This window comes from Erpetoichthys calabaricus, chromosome 3 (assembly GCF_900747795.2).
Source record: "Erpetoichthys calabaricus chromosome 3, fErpCal1.3, whole genome shotgun sequence".
NCBI classification, from domain to species: Eukaryota; Metazoa; Chordata; class Cladistia; order Polypteriformes; family Polypteridae; genus Erpetoichthys; species Erpetoichthys calabaricus.
In genome coordinates, this window is record NC_041396.2 from 16,136,447 (window position 1) to 16,154,756 (window position 18,310).

General features: G+C 34.7%; 1 protein-coding gene across 3 annotated transcripts in view; it reads left to right on the forward strand.

Annotated features, from left to right (window-relative positions):
• The window catches only part of supt3h (SPT3 homolog, SAGA and STAGA complex component), a 518,283-nt gene that overhangs the window by 277,676 nt on the left and 222,297 nt on the right, over positions 1 to 18,310 (forward strand). For all 3 annotated transcript variants that reach the window (XM_028796401.2, XM_051924455.1, XM_051924456.1), the window contains exons 4-5: positions 13,764 to 13,850; positions 14,610 to 14,703. In XM_028796401.2, coding sequence (XP_028652234.2) covers positions 13,764 to 13,850; positions 14,610 to 14,703 — 181 coding nt within the window. The remainder of the gene's footprint in view (positions 1 to 13,763; positions 13,851 to 14,609; positions 14,704 to 18,310) is intronic.

Below are 18,310 nucleotides of genomic sequence, written 5' to 3' on the forward strand. Positions count from 1 at the left end.
TCTGGACTTTGTCTTTCAGTACAGATGGTGATTTTAACTTACAGTTTTGCTGTTCGACACTATACCTTAATTGAGAAATGCAAACAGTCTGTCTAAAAAAATCTGCTATCAAAAGGATCTGCAAACTTATAAGTGCTGTTTTACTTGGCGCAGTACTCCCTCTCACTAAGTTCTGCCTTGCAATGACATTTTCAATGATTCCTTTGTGCTCTTCTGCTGTTTTTATTTTACATTCAAGCATTTAGACGCCTGAATAGCTCTTGTGCCAGTCAGATCACTTTTAATGTACTGTAGTGTTTAATTGAGAAAAAGACAGCATTTTCTTTTCAATTCCTAAGCCCCTCTCTCCAACCCCAGAGGACTTGCATGCATACTTCTATTCGTAAAAATCACTGGAAAAAACAGACGACAGAAGTAAAAATTAATTAAAAATACCAGCTCTTAGAAACCTTCTCTTTCTGTTGCAATGTTATACATTCAGTCAAGAATCGAGACTTGTCACAGCTTTGTGAAGAGTTATTTTAATTTTTTAATTGCTGTATAATACATTTTCAAGTGACATATTTCTGTTACTTCTAATAGTGTCTCTGCAAACAAGAGTTGCATAGCAAGTACTAAGAAAGCTTTTTTTTATATATATATATATATATATATATATATAAAAAACTTAAACAACAGAATAAATATAAATGGCTTCATTTAAGGCAGTACAGATTACCAGTTGTAAAATAAAGACTACATCTCAGCTATGTAGAGCAATATTCATTTTTGAATTTTTTGTTCTAATTTTCTTTTGTAGCTGTCTCTTTTATCCAAAAAAAATTTCTTATAAATTGCATATACTGTATACAGCTCTGTGTTTCCACAGAAAATTGCTTGGGGGTCAGTCATGCATTTAGATTTACTGACCAGACCTCTCATATTCAACAATATGACAATCCCAGTATTTTTTATGTGCACAGTAATATTGCCGGCAGGTTTGGTGAATTATACAAGAGTCATACAAAAGGCCAGTCTTAGAGATCTATTGCCCTTTTGACTTAGTACTAGGAACCAAGTTACCAGAACTCTTCTCTAACATTTAAGTATTTATTTACTGCTGTGATGCTGAGCTTTCTGATCATAAAATAGGTCATTACGAAAGCAATTGACGATAAGAATTAATAATTAATTGTACAATTACAGTATTTAAGGGTTCCTCTAGAGTGCCTCAAAGAAAACTAATCAGCACATCGTCATCTCATAACACGTCAAGTTTCGAGTTTGGTATTTGCCGTCCAGCGGTTTTAGCTCTAGACTGTCCTCAAGACACACACCCATCATCAAGATATCAATGTTTTCGTTATCAGGGGATCCTAAAACACTTAGAGATCCATTGAAAACCGGAGATCAAGATTTTTGATTTTAAAAAGTTTTCAAACCTCCCCCATAGATGATAAGTTATGGTGGGGGAGGGTGCAAAGCAATAATTTCATTTAACATACTGCATAGTTGCAGGAACTTGGAGGCTGAACTTGTTAAACCTACACAATATTAAAAAGTTTTACTTAATGCAGAACATTTTCTATATTGATTATTATCCCATGATGCTTTTATGTTCTAGAGTATGCTGTAGTGGGAAAAGAACTGGACTCTAAACCACATTGTGTCTGGTTCAATCCCCTCTTTTGTCCCGTCATGCAACCACTGTTCAAAAAAAAAAAAAATGTTAATTGATTGATACTGATAAAGGGCCTCGGGATGATGTTTACTATACAGTGCCAGTCCCTCGCAGGGCAAACACACACACCCCAATCACACACTAGGGCCAATTTAGTATCACCAATCCACTGATTCCTGTATGTCTTTGGAGAGTGGGAGGAAACCAGAACACCCAGAGGAAACTCATGCAGACATGGGGAGAAAATGCAAACCACTGCGCTACCCACTATATAAAGGTACTATATAAAATAGAAAACTGAATTGTTTGTTATAAATATAACTGTGTAATACTATATATAATAGAGTGTGAACATAACTTCAGTTTTACCAAGATGAGTCGATACAGCCCTATTTTCCTTGATTTTTGTTTGAACAAAACCCTTCTAAATTTCTGTGTTAATGTTAAATTCACTTTATTTTAATAGAATATCAGTTTCACATAGTTACATAGATTATGGTATAATCTTTTACCCACTGTAATTTAACATGAAATTGAACTTTTTACCTATCCCTGTGTAACACAGTGTTAAATAAGCCAGTTAGGAAATAGTCACACTTCAAGAAGCATGGACTGTTAGGTTAGTTTGCAAATGGGGTATTAGCATACAGTTTTCTGACTATTTTGATATGAATATTTGAAACTATGACTGTATGACCAAACATAGAGAGAAATGAAACATGATAAGTAAGCCTTAAACAGAACCTTTCTTAAACAAGAACTTTTCCTTGTAATATCAATGTTGCTTTGAATTTTACTAAAACTTTTGAAATGAAGATATTTGGATTGTGGAATTATTTGAAAATGCGTCACACTATTGCCTGAATTGTCCTATGAAGCAAGCTAAAAGCTGCAGAACTTTGTTAATTTTGTACAAACGCAGTTACAATAGTTTATCTCTCTAAATAAAGTGACTGTATTTAATGATTTGACCCTTTACTGTGTGGATCTTTTGGATCATTTGGATGATTTTTTTGTGAAACAAATTAATAACATTTAACAACAAATGCTACTCTATACCTATGAGAAGAGCATCAGAGAAAACCAAAAGAGCGTTCTTGTTTTGATTACCTAGATGTGTGTGATATACTTGAGAGGGCTATACATATTTTAAACTTTTACATGGTTAAAATTCTATATTGTTTCATCAGCATAGGCAAATGTACACAAACATTAACTATGTTTCCTTTCAGCATATTACTTGCCATTTTATATGGGTATCCAGCAAATATAGTTGGTATCCCAAGTCTGTGTTCATATGTACAGTATGACTGTGTATGTATGTACAATACGCATGAGTATTTGTTTTATTTTATTAGGCTTTGGCAGAAGCAATAATATTTTTAAAAATAATATTAAACATATAGGAACTAATATTTTTTCTTAATGATTTTGGAAGGACAATAAATGTCACATTTACATAGTCTATGAAGTATTGTTCCAGTATGTGCAGGATAGGAAAGGTCCGCGTTAGTGCATTTTGGCTGTGAATCAGACCCCCATCTGTGAGACAGACACAGCTCTGCTTGCACAGAGCCTTGCTGTCTGCTGTGTGGGTGTTCGCCCTGATCAGCCACATGCCACCTAACAGGATACTGGACAAGGGGAACGAGACACGTGTGGAATAGGGACAGCACTTCTTAGCCACATTAAAACATCAGATAGTTTCTCCCTAATGCAGAAGCTAAATTTAAAAGAAAACTTAAAAATAGGAAATGTAGTGACCAGAGGGCTTTAGGACGCTTCAAAGTCTGAGATTTGTGTGTAGGCTTGCACTTTTAGAAACAATTTATTCACTCTAAAAAAGTCCTCTTAAAATATTTTTGTTAATAATCGTTCCTCTTTATAAATAACAAGTGCTTTGTTTCTTTTAGTATCTTTCATAGAATGTGGAAATGAGAAACTTTACCTGAGGTGAATTAAAATGTATTTGGAGTACATGCCACAGTAGTGCTCTTTTCTGCAACATTATACATCCTTTAATTGAAACTGTAATAAGACATAATAAAACTTTTCAGAGTACTGTACCAAGACTGCATGCAATGTGAGTTGCACATGCATAACAACTTTTAGCATTTGAAAGATTCTATATAAGTATAATCTATTATTATTATTATAACAACAACCAATGTGCATTACCATTAATAGAACAGTTAAAACTAAAATTAACTTCAGTTGTTAAAATTCAGTCACACATTCTTTATAATTTGCAAACATAAAAAATAAGAAATACAGATATCATATTTTTTTTTACCACACACTTTATTCACCTTTTCATAGTGAGTGGAAGGTAATGGAGAATGTGTGTATTTGAAGATTTATGTATTATGTTTGTATTATTTCACTATATAGCTCTCTGATTTTATTCTCCAGGGAATATTTGTGTAATGCTAAGGGTATAAAATAAAAAGTTGAAAAAAATTAAATTATTTAAAAAAAAAATTAAACCACCAAGCACATTAAATATTTTTGAAGTCATAGGATCTTCCACAAGCACAAGGAGTGCACATGCTAGTGGGATAGTGACACTTTACCCATCACTGTATTAGTTAAAGAACTCTACAAAAGCTTGAATTTCTTGTGTTTACATGATACAGATTTCAAATTTCTTATTTACTTAAATTGCAATAATTCATAAAATAAACATTTAATACCCCTGTTTCAAATTCCATATTACAGGGTTAAAAACTCTGCAAACAACAGCAACTCATCAGAGAAGCATCAAAAATGTTTATGAAATCTATATGGCTACTGCTTAACCGTGAAATAACAACAATCCACATATGTGTAAATGTGCACCCTTAATGAAGAACTTGTCTTTTATAGAAACAAAACATCAGTGGATTAGACCATCAATGAACATTAAGCCAGATCCCCATTGAAAACATGACCCCCACTGGCTCTACAAATGTGTGAGAAGAGCTAAGACAGCTCAACACTCAGTCAATCAGTAGTGGTACGGTTTGGAAGACAGGGCTAGTAAACTGTTTCCTGCATTCTGTGCAAGCCTGAGGCAAGTACTGATCGGTGTAGTCAGGTACTATGGTGACACTTAACAGTAGTTCGAGGAGTCAGGGTTTGATTTCTAACCTGTTCGCTGTCTTTGTTCACTTTTCATGTTGTATATTTTATCAGATTTGTTTTCTGTTAGTTCAGTGCTGCTCTTTCCTTCCATACTTTAATAACACTATTGGTTTTATTTGTAACTCTTAGTTTGGGCCCGTAGGCAATTGTATGGGAGTTTTTTGGTTGTAGACTGTCATTCTATACAGGGTTGATTTATGCTGGCTCCAGGTCTTTGAAACTTGGCAATAATGAAAACCATTTGAAACAGATAAATTGATTTTTTTTTTTTAGGTAATGCTGTTTGAAAAGGTGAACCTTTACAAAAGGTCTAACAAACAAAAACAACTTAAACCGGAATTTAATCAAGAAAAAATGTTTAAAGTATAATGTGTACAGCACATGCCAAAGACATGATGAAACTAAGGAAATCAAAAAAAAAAGAAAGAAAGAAAATCTTTGGAGACCCTTAGTTCTTAGTAAATGTTTGGCAAGCTTTTCACTATGCAGCACAGAATAGTATCAAAGACTTCAGCAGTGATTAAAATATGAAGCAGTGGAGCAAGTTTGACTTGGAGATCAGTATACTGGTAGGGGTTCATTCTAGTGTAGTTAACCAATATGCTATGGAAGTGATATCAACAGAAAGCATGTGAAAGAAAAATAGACCTGCAATTGTGAAATAAGCAATATAGCAAATCCAAAATATGAGAAAAGTCTAAGTTGTGGCATTTCAGTTGCTATTATCAGTTTCAAAACAATGTATCTCATTCTAACAAAAAGAATTAGATTTTGTAATAGAAGGAAAAAAATTCTGTTTATAACAATTTTTAAAAGACATCTTTTTTATTTATCTTTCCGGCTTTTCTGTCGGCATCCTTTTTAGGGGAGTGCTTGGCTAATCTTGGTATTTTTGAATGTTTCTTTGAGCTTTACTTAAACTTTTCTTAAGAAGCTTCTATAAAAAATGGAAGTGCTAGTCACATTATGTAAAAAGTATTGAATTTTAAAGTGAATGTGAATCTAATACACATAATCAAGACATAATATTTTTCAAACCATTTGGATGAGTTTAATTTTAAAAACTACACTTTGCAATTCATAGCCTTACAGAGTATTAGGATATCAGATGTAGCAGGTACAGAATATTTTGTAAGAATCATTTCACAAAAAGAAAGTAGGTAATGTGCGAGCTGCTCTACTTGTTTCTCCCTACCTCATAATAAATATCTCTAAGAGTTGGGAACACTTCCTCCTGCTGGTGAAAATCACCAAAACTTGTTTTAGCTTGAGACAGCTCTAATTTATCCATTTATTTTCATACTTCCTAAATATGTTAAATAATGCTTATGTTGTATGCTAGAGTGACACTTTAATTGTCAAGTAAATAATTCCTCTTCAAATAGTTTGCAGACCTCTTCAGAAGTGTATCAACCTGGCAGACAGCCAAACAAGGAAAGTGTTGTTTGTTAATATTCAGTGAAGTGCATGGAGACAAAAGTCTGATTATTTATCTTACAAGTATTCAGTCTGGGATGTAGCTATCTTGTTGTGCTGTAAGCATTTCTGTTTATTTATTTATCTGGTTGCTCTATGCAAGGGTGGAACCATATCATAGTAAATAGTTCAGCTTCCTTATAAAGCAAGGACCCAACTCAATTCCTGCCTTGACTGCCTTTTGTTTGAAGTGTTCAATCTGTCCTCTGGCTCATTTGAGTTTTGTTGTGGACCCCAAGTTTCTGTTTAGTCCAAAAACATGTCACATGACTGGTTTGGTACCTCTGAATTAGCTCACTATTTATGAGTCATATTGTGTACATCTTTTTAACCTGTAATTAACTGGTGTTGTGTCAAATTTTTGTTCCTGTTATGCTTTCTGCAATAATCTCTGACTCCCTATGACCAAATGAGTTTATAAAATGGGTAGATGTACTTTCTGAAAGTAAAATTTAGACTTGTTTCTATATTTCCTTAGATGGAGCAATGGCACTCTACTCAGGGTCATGAGATGAATCGTTGTTAGATGTTAAACCAAAAGTCTTAGAACTGTGTATGGACCTTTTTGTTAGGAAGTACTATCCCTGGACACAGGTGCAGCATAGAATCATTCTTTCAGTTTTTTAACAGTTTAGGTACTAGCAAGGTAAAATAATTTACACAGAAAGTCAGTTTTGGGAACTGAAACTCAACACTGTGCTATACAGTCTGCAGCCTTTGCCACTGGGGGGCACACTGCCTACTCTTTTAAAAAAATATCCATGTGCTATGACAAAAGACCTGCTGTGTAAAGCCATCAATAGCAAATCAGTTGCCCTACCTGAACAATTGAAGGGTTAGAGAATTTCACTGCTCTTTTTGTCTGATGTGGCTGTTTATTTTTTTTATAATTATGAGACCTTGTAGCCTTCTCAACAGATGTTGTTTTGAAATAGATGAAGAGTTATCTTTTAATGATTATTTTTGTATACAGAATTTCATGCGATAAAATGCCTCCCACTACATGACTCTCTTCTCCCGCATGTCTTCCTCCAAGGCCATTTCATGCATTTGTTGTAAATTCTGTAAATTCCCCTTCACCATAGTAATTTTATACTAAGCTGAAAAATAGCTGGTTGAAATGATGTGCTTCTGTACTTTTACAGTTCTGTGAGAAACTTGAAATTTGTTTTTTTTATTCCCCCCCCCCCCCCCCAAAGTATTTAACACAGCACATTACAATTATTTTTGTACGAGTAATTTTAAAATTTATTGCAATTAGTAATTTTAGCAATTATTTTTGCATTTTAATATGCATTGCCGTGATGCATACTTTTAATAATGCTATATACGAAGGGTAGATGCTATTGATTGATGTGGCAGTATATTTATTTTAGGAAAGCAAGAAAGCTGAAAGTGATGTCTGCTTTTTGATCAAGGCTTGTTCTGCTCTACTGGAATTGCTACCCAGAGAAGAAGTATTATTAAAAATGGCAAATATTAATGTGCTTTGTTCAGATGAGATGACTATTATTAAGTTTGATTTACAAATTTTAGGTATTCCACTGATTTTTTTCAATACGAGTTATTTACATTAGGTCACTAATGAGCATTAGCAGTTATTCTGTAATAACCACGACTTTGAACACAATTTCACTGTTAAAGTCAGAGTACTGACTTTATGACCTCTTTCATTTTTACATATTTTATTTAGATCTGCTATATAATGTTAAGGTCTCTGTATGTATGTCGAGTCACTTATAACAAATTGATTGGTCAGCCTGACTTTGGTGTGATTGGTCATTTTGGCTAAAGTAATGCGATCAAAAGAGGAAGAGCAATTGTGAGAAACACAAGTAGGGAGAAAGCCGTACGAGGCACTCTGAGAGTCACCTTCAAGGAAGTATTCTAGCTGACAGGAAGCAAGCACTGGGCACTGTTCTTCGAAATAACAGAGTCTTACAGGTTCAGACAAATGAGAATACCAAGGAAAGCTGTTGAGGGCAAGAAATATTAAATATTTTAAAATTTATTATATTACCTGTTATTGTAGTAGATTAGATTAGACTAGGGGGCTTTGCCCCCTACCCGTTTCGCTCGCCCACCCCCTCAACACCTCTTCCAACCCCCCCCCCCCCACACGGGCCACTTCGCATCTCTGCTGCTTGCATTGTGAAGCGGGGGGCTAAACGCATGCTAAGGAGATAATAATAATAATTGTTTGCATTTATATAGCGCTTTTCTCACTACTCAAAGCGCTCAGCAATTGCAGGTTAAGAGCCTTGCTGAAGGGCCCAACAGAGCAGAATCCCTTTTGGCATTTACGGAATTCGAACCGGCAACCTTCCGATGCAGTCGCTCCTCTGAAACCCCCTCTTAAATGGTGATACAATGGGAAACAAATTGATTTTTTTTTTTTTTTTTTTTTATACCTCCTCTTTGCTCGATCTGCTGTTGGCTTGCTGCTGCTGTTGCCGCCGCCGTGGTGCGTGATCTGCATGCCGCGCAGCGCTGTGAACATTTAACACTGGAATTACCAAAGCCTACGAAAAAACTTGTAGATCCGTCCCACCTTAAATCGCGTCTTAAAAGCCTGTACAGCAGCTGTCCTTTTGTCTCGCGGGACATTAAAGTGCCTCCGAGAAAATCACGTCTCGTCTCCTTCCAAGACTTTTTTTTTTTATATAATAGAGAGATTAGATTAGATATTGGTGTGGTGAATTGGCTAAGGCACTCTGATTTTAAGCCCAAAGCTGATTGTTCATGTACTTCTTACAGTATCCCTCACTATGTGACCCTGAACAAGTAACTTGACCTACATATTTTCCAGCTGTAAAATAACAAAACTGTACTTGTTTGTAGCCTCTGCTGAACTTAATAAGGTCCTATTAATAAATGCATCAGCCAAGCAAAATATATATATCTCTTATATATATTTCTCTTCTGGTTCATCCTGCTTCATGTTCAAAAGCGGTCCTGCCCACACACAGCCGACACAGCATTTCCCGATTCCTATTCCTGCTCTTTCAAACCCTTCTCCACGCTGCCTGAGGCCTCCCATACACTCCCACGCCGCTTTTCTCGATTCCTATTCCTCCTTTGGACTACTGCGTTCCCTGCTCCTATCTCATGACCCCGTTGGTGTCACATCACTGCCCTATATCTAGACTGACCGCATGACCTTTCACTTCAGCCATATGTGCGCCTGGGAGTCTTTGTCTGTAGCCTGCTACAGAAAGGTACTGTGTCGACCATTGCCATTGGTTTCGATCCTTGCTATTGGTTTTGCTCCTTCGTATTTTCATTATACTGCGACGGTTGTTTCCTAAGCCTTTGTTATAAAATGAAAGACAGTATCTTCTCTGTCGACAGGTTTTTGTACAACATCATCTCTATTCCGGGATCCGGCAACTGCCTGTTCCTATCAGTGGGTTATTTCTTGACACAAACGGTTGACGAAGGCAATGCACTCTCACTACGACATAGGGCAGTAGATTTCATTGCATCACATTGGGACAGATTTGGAGACATTCTTCCTGTTGTTCTTTCCAACGCAAGTCAAGTTATCACAACAAGTCAGGAGTACTATCTCCTATAGTACTATCGGGAGTAATACATGGCAACATCTATTCACAACTGCGTCTTTCAAGAAGTACAGTGGTACCTCGGTATACATCCTTAATCTGTTCCAGATCCTTTGACTTATACCAAACAGGATGTATACCAAACAAATTTTTCCCATAAGAAATAAAGGGAAAATGATTAATCCGTTCCCATGAAAAAGAAATCCTATTGTTATTGGCATATTAAACATTGATGGGGTTGTATAAAATAATTTAAACACTGCTTAATACTAAAATACATAAATACAAAAGCAATTAGATGAAATGAATGAAAATTTAACCTCACTTTACTTTTTAATAACGTCTTTGTTTTTCACAATCGTAGATACCGTCATTCTCAGCATACGGTATGCAGCAGCCATGTCCCGGATACGCATGCCACCTTCGTACTTTTCAACAATCAATTCAAATTTACGCAAAAAAACACAAAATCACGTGAAAGTTCACATAGAGTTATAACGCGGGTTGTTCACTGAATGCTAGCAACTGGTGTGCTGCCGCTCGTGGGCAGCGAAGGGTAGCGCGCGGTGTGACGATGCAGGTCCACTCCACGCTCCCATACATCCTTACGGGGAGTCCTGAACCCAACAGCATCGGTAGTGTCACCGAGATGAGCTGACAAATGAGGACAATTCTCAAATGAAGCCAGGGGATAGTGCAAGAATGCCAAGTTCTTTTATTTAAAACAAAAATCAGTGTCCAAACAAAAAGTGCAGTGCATCTGGTTTCAATAAATAATTATTTAGTAAATATCCATAAAAACAAGTGTTCAGTGGGATAAAAACAACAATAAATAAATCCGATAAAATCCAAGGTTAAAAATGTAGTCTCACTCTTCCCGATCACAGCCCACCTGTGCAGGTGCGACTCGCTCCAAGTACCTCATTATCGCACCCACAGAGAATGATACAGCTATACGGGTTAAAACCTGGCCCTTTTTTTGAAGCCGCGGACCCGCTATACCACACGCGGTGTTCTAGCACGCAAGTTGTATTCCAAACAAAGGTTGTATACCAAGCAAATTTTTTCACGTCCAAACAGGACGTATACCAAGTTGGACTTATTCCAAAGCAGACGTATACCGAGGTACCACTGTATTTATGTCTTCTTGGTTTCTAAATTCCTTTCTCACTGTTTTCCATTCCTATTCTTACACCGCCGGGCATCAGTTAGTTGTATGATATTCTTATTATATAATATATAATAAACGGATATTTTTATGCTACATTATGTCAACAGATCTTGTATACTATACATTTTAATTTTTCTTGTTTTGCCTTAGGATCACAAGTACATGCATTTGATTGAAAATCATATTTCAGACAATTACACATACCATTACACTTTGTACAAAATATGTGTCTTTTATAAAAGTGTTTGTCTTTCTGTTAATGTCAATAAATATTTTTAATTAATCAGGTTTGGAACAAACTTCATTAATTTTTGGCAACCAATAAATAAACCCAACAAATTACACTATAGGCATCTGTTATCTTTTAAATACTGATACTACTTTTGCAAAATAAATGTTAAAAAGTGAATCATTTTTATTAACTGTTGAATGTTAATGTAAAGTTATTAAAATTATTTTATTAAAAGGTAATTTGGTATTGGTGGAACTGACCTTGCTGAACTGGGCCAGGGTTTAATTTATTTTTTCTGGCTCACAACATGGTCATATCCTTCATGAAATGTTTCTGGTCCTCTTCTGAAAGCAAAGCAGAACATGCTCTGAGGCATCTGGTTGTTCCTTGTTCAATTTTGTATTGCTTTCCCCATTCTTACGCTTCACGGTAAGGTGGAGTGAAAAATCTTTCTAAGTTTGTTTCTGTTCCTCACTCACACACACACGCTCTCTCTCTCTCTCTCTCTCTCTCTCTCTCTCTCTCTCTCTCTCTCTCTCTCTCTCTCTCTCTCTCTATATATATATATATATATATAGGTTTATGTATGTAATTAGAAATAAAGTATAAACTGTACAGTAAGAGTTTGCAACTACAGTACAAATACATGAAAATTATTTAAATGATCTACTCCCTAAGTAAATTAGTATATTACTTTATAAACTGCAATAAATTGATTTCAAGTAATAGCTCTTCCATGGCAGTTAATTAAATGAGATATAAAAAATACATATTTGAGAGATATCTCACAAGTTAATGTGACAGGTATATCAGGAGTATTTTCTCTTTATACATTGTAGACGTCTTTCTGCATGTTAATGTAATCCTTATTTGAAAAATTAATAAAAACATTTGATTGTTTCATACTGCAGTTACCGCATGTAGTACAAGTCAAGGGAGTTTGTTTAACACAGACATACTCCCTGGTGTTCTTTATAAAGCATCAGATTTATTCACAAATAAAAGTATCCTAGTCTGTGATATTAGAAATTTGAGCAGCTTTATACGTGTTAGGTTAGGTTCTGCCAGGCTTTTGGAAAGATCATTCCCTCGGAAGCCAGTAAGTCGCCTTCATAAGATAACACTAAATTTGTTTGGTGTGATTTATCTCTTATTCCATGTTTGGGAAGTTATTTTTGGTTCCTTATTTTTCTTGGCCATTTGGTTTGTTTTGATCAAAGTCTCAAACGAGACTCCTTAAAGTGTAATTGTTAGCATTTTTCTGGATAGTCCACTCCTCCATTTTTGTAAATGTTTTTACATTTACCAGCATAATTTTTTCTCTTAGTGTACATTTTTACAATGATTGGCAGCTCTGGCTGTTTTAATTCTTACATTTTTTTACTTGCGCAAATAGACTTTTAAGTAATAGCTTAACTGAACACCAAATCAATTTTATTACACGTAGCAAAGTAAATGAGAGGGTTACAAACTGATTCAACAGTATAAAGAAATGCTTACATATAGAGGTGACATACATATTTCTGTGAAATATGAATGAACAATGAACTAAAGCTGGACAGAGCAGAATTTGGAAAAAAAGGAAAAATATACCTTTTTGTTACCTAGCATGCCGACATTTGGTTAACTAAGCACATTCAAAATCAAGTTCACTGCATATTGAGACTCTGAAAAGAGCTTGCAAGTGTCCTGCATAAAACACATGTATTATGTTTAATTTTAATTGTATACTTCTGTATTTAAGATCATTTTCTGTTTATTAAAATTTGGTCTATCTCTTTATGATAAAATATAGCTAATTTGTCTGTAGGCATTGATTTGTAAAAATATAAAGTATTTGCTCCTGTTAAGAATGATGGTGTATAGTGTAACTATTTTACTCCTTTCTGTTGTCATAACATTTAGCCACAAAGGAATGATGACAAGCATTTTTGAAACACAGTTTATTACAAAGCCATTATTAAAGATTTGCTTAAAAAATAATTACTAGCAGCATTGAATAAAAGTAAGCATGTAGTCAGCAGTAATTCAGTGTCTTTGTATTTCAGTATTGTGAATCAGTGAAAGTAAATAAGAGTAGACAAGAATTTTTTTTCTTTAAATACTGTTTTTATTATTGGTTATTTTTGTTACTGACAGGAAAATGTTTGAGTAGCAGCAACAGTTTACATTGTAGCATCATGGAATCTTACAGTGATACCAAAAAAGCCATAAAACATCTGCATATAATGAATTAGATGCCATACAGTATATACATTGGTGGTTTATTCTCTATTTAGTCTTTCCTGAGGTCTCAACTTTACATCCTCAGTACTGTGTGTGTGTGTGTGTGCACGTGTGTGTGTATAAACTTGTAGAGATGGGTAGATTACTACTTTTACTTTTTGGACATGGTCTGGCCACAGGTTTACCAAAATTATTGCTTTATTAATGGAAAATATTTTTTTACCCAATTTAAACATATGCCTGCCTGTTTTCCATCAACTTTTCATGCTATTTAAAATTTTTACAAATAATAACTTTGTTTCTTTGTTTTAGTTGCAGCAAGCTGCAGATATATCTCAGTTAAGAGGAGCTAGAGTTATATCTGCTGAAGACATCTTGTTTCTTATGCGTAAAGATAAGGTACTGTAATTATGATTTAGAATTAAATTTATGGGGTGGGACTGTGTGTCTGATGCTCAGAGGTAGGGAATAAATATAATCAATATTTCAATTGTATTTTGAAAGCTGGTAGTGTAAAGGATAACACAGATTTCCCCCTGGGTAGTTATAGTTAATGAATGAAACATTTGCTATGTGCTTGTCTTACTCTACATAAACCACTTATTTCCTTTAGAAGTACAGGTACTTTCTTACTGTTTTTAGATGAATGGAATTGGGATACTTCAAACGATATTTAAAATTTTTTAGTTGTAATAAAAATGCTAACGATGTTGAAATAAGGCAAGTTCTACGAAATAATGCAACATATCAAGAAACTTTTTCAATCAGCAAATGTTTTTAGTATTCAAAATATTTTAATTAAGCATTTTGACTGTTGAATCATGTATGACCTGCAAATTATATGCCGTGGTGTTTTGCATTTAAAGATGTACTGATAATAGTTCCCTATAGTTCAGCTGTATCAGATGTATTTTTCTATTTAAAGGAAGGTGGACAACATTTTCATATAGTGTATGCTGCCTATTATTTAATTTACTAAAATGGGCAAATGTGTACTATGATTTTTTTTTACTGTGTTTACTTAAAGACAGATTATCACTAGTTTAGAGTGAAGGAACCAGCAACTAAAATGAATTTCTGGCATTTTAGATGCAGACAAACTTGTTATATTCAAAAAGTATTCCGTTTTTTAAATATTATTTACTTTTCCCTTTCCAGAAGAAGCTTAGAAGATTGTTGAAATACATGGCTTTTAGGGATTATAAATCCAAAATTGTCAAAAGTATTGATGAAGAGGAACCCATTGAAACAGGTATTTTCTTATAACAATACTCCTCCATGCCCAGCGTAGGTATTTCTTCTGGTGATTTATACTGTAAATCTGAAGTACATATTTTTTTTCCCCCCTATTTCTACAGTGTTATTCTCTTAACGGGTTAAGTGACATGCCCATGACCACACTGTCGCTTCTGCACATCACAGACTAACAGCCTTCTACTTTACAAGGCACATTGCTTCTGTACTTTCACAATGAAGGTCAAAGTCTTAATCTTCCTTACCCTTCTATACTGTATTACTCCATGACCCCCTTTAGGTTCTAGTTTAAACCAAACTTGTGGACTTGTTGTAACAAAAAAAAAAAAAAAAAACTTCAGATTCAAGCTTTGGTATATGCCAAGTTTCTAGCTGTAGTGTTTGTAGAAGACTTTATTATATTGATTGATTGATAATTATTAATTTTTAATTTTATAAATAATGACACACCCACTCACCTCATACAGTATTATGACACTGAGGATGTGTGTTAGATTGGATCTGGGGTCATTGGGACAAAAGGAGTTTTGTCACATTTGAGCAAGAATTAGAGGTCAGCTTTGAGAAATGCAGATTGACAAATTGCCTGTAATGTTCAATTAAACACCATTCAAACTGTTATTACTTGTAATGTTTTTTTCTCATATTCAAGTATTTACATTTTGAAAATCAGAGCATAATGTATTTATTTTAATGATTTTATCTTTTACCATATTAAGGAAGTGGAACAGACAGATGTGTAAAAGTCAAGTAAAACTGGCCAGTAGTTAGCAGTAAAAAAAGGACAGGGAAGTCAGAGACCAGGGGCAGATTTTCCCTAGTTGTAGATTCAGATGGAAAGTTGGTGAACAATCTGAGATGTGTATAATCCCCCCACCAAAAACTAAACTTTTTCAAACTAAGAAACAATATGTGCTACCTGCTAGCATTAACCAAGAAAATATGGCAAATTGTCTTCAAGTTGTATATGAAGACATTTGTCTTTATGATTTTGTAGATGGCAAACACTTTTGTGCTGCGTGTTTAATATTTTGCTGACATGGCTGCAATATGCAACAGTTTTTATATCCCCAAGTGCATAGTACATCTAAATATATTGTAAACCAAAACATGACCACATACTTTTTTCTCATTTAATTGCCAGCACCTCCAAAATGTAGATTTTATAATACAGTACTGTGCTATGTCTTTGATACTTGTGTGTTCATCATAAATATGGTCTAACTGCTACAACTCAAATTCCGTATCATTCCTTAGCAAGCAAAAGAGGAACTTGGTGTCTCAAGCCTAGTGTGCACTTTCAGTAAATGAAAACGTTTATTCATGTTAACGGCTCATACCTGCTTTGTGAATCTTAATTTTGCAACAGTTTACTGCAAGTAAAGTCTAATTGACCAGTGGGTCTCCATGAGCCATAAAGCCACACTCCTTGCTGTTTTCCCACCATGAAGTCTAAAGTGTCCATCAGCTTTGTTTTTTTTTTTCCTCCAAGTAGAGCTGGAAATCCTTTGCTAAATCGTAAGAGCTGACGTGTCACTATCTATTTATTAAAATAAAAAGCTCAGTTAACTAATTTTAAAATCTTAATGTTATTTATTTATTTTGGGGGATTGGAACAAGTTCATTAGAAAACAATGTAGAGAACAGATGGGAGCAGTCATAGTTATCTATGAGAATGGCTTTAAAAAACTGTTTGGTACACTGCAGTAATTTACATACATGTACATTCTGGAGCTGCATTGGCACTAACTCACGCTGCCTAATTTAATTTGCACATCTTGCTTATGCTGCGTAGCTCAGATCACAAGGCGTCCCTCTGTCTAACTGTTGCAGCCCAACTTGGTGTGGGTGTCAACATTGTTGCATTTCCCTGGGTTGTTATTAGTTTGCTAGCTACTAAAATACTAAAAGATGTCACAAGTGGAGTTAATAGCCTTCCTAATTAAATCACTTGAGACTTGAATCCTGGAGTTGGAGAAGAATTTAGTGACTCTGACTCCTTCAGAAAAAATAAACTTCACGACTCCAGTGTAAACTTACTCAAGCAGACACAATTCTTCACCATAAAGAAGAATGGTACCACATTCCAGGGTAGATTTAGTGGAGAGAGCTATCAGAATTGGTGCTTTGACATTTCACTGCCAGTACTTTCAGATACTATATGTTTATTTAAAGATGGTGACATGTTCATTGTGATTTAATTTTAAAAAAAGTCAATCAGCCTTGGTTCTTAATTTCCTTTCTCTGCTTTTAATAAAACAGCAACTTTTACAGTACTAAAATTTGACATGACGTAGAGATTTTGGAGGTTTTTCACCTTAAAGTACTATTATAGCCAAGTTGGCAGTGGCCTCTCACTGGAATTTGTCCTAGGTTTGTCTCTTGTAATTTCTGTAAGTCTTATTTCTAACACTTGGTTCGTCTCACACTTTCTACATCACGGTCATCCATTTCTAATATTGATAAGTGGACATGCGTTGCTCATCTGGTTGTGATTTCGGTAGGCGGTTATTATCAATACTGGGATCTTTTAATTTATTCATCGTTTCCTTCTGAGCTTTTTTAATTTCTAGCCTGTTTCTACAACTGCTGTCTTTACTTTTAAATTGTTTATCACCTCCCTCATTTTTCCCTTTCTTGTGAATTATAGACCTGTTTCTGCCACTCTGATTTATTTTCTCTGTTAAGTTCAGTATACTGTACAATATGGTGTCATCTGTTGTTCAACACAAGTAATTCACCACTTCATTTTTACTTTTCTTTTCTTACAATTTGCAATGAGTAAATTCCTTGCTTATTTCACAAAGCACTATTTTTCCATCCATTTTTGACACTAAATCTGGAAGCTATTTTTGTGACTTACTAATGTAAAAAGTGGAACCACATCTATGTAGCTGTGGAAGTGATATACAATGAAAGTTTAACCCGGACAGCAGCTATGTCCCATGGTTTACTTTGAGTGAATCTGCCAAAGTGATTATTAAGGTTACTGTGGCTCAATGTGCCACATTTGTCCTACTAGACAGCATACCAATATCTTCTTCTTGTACAAGTATTACATGTTCACTTTCTGCCAATGCTATTTTGTGACAGTATACTAAAGAAGTCCAAAGGTAAGGAACTATTGCATGAAGAGGACAGTGAATCCTGCACAAATGAAGTGACAACCCACTGAATCAGTGGACCATAATCATAAATGCTGTATCTCATAAAAATGATTACCAGAAAATTAGACTTCAAAGCTAATGAGCACAAATATACATTCTTTTCTCTAATGTTATGCTTCATAATAGTTATACTAGGTTGGTTGGTTGATATATTAGAATAGCCAAAGCAGAAATTATGAATTCTTATATACTGTATAGAGAAATTTAGAGAGTTAACATGAATGCTTGCAGTATTCTGATTATATGTTTTTAATATAGTAGAACAATGATGTATTTGACATTACTTCCTATCTCTTACCTCCACACTATAACATTAATAAATACAATATGTGAAATCATAGCATTTCTGTGGGCAGGCACTTGTCAAAACCATCTTGCAACATTCATTTAAATTAATCCTGGTGTTTATTCTAATAATGGTTTTAATAGACTGTAACA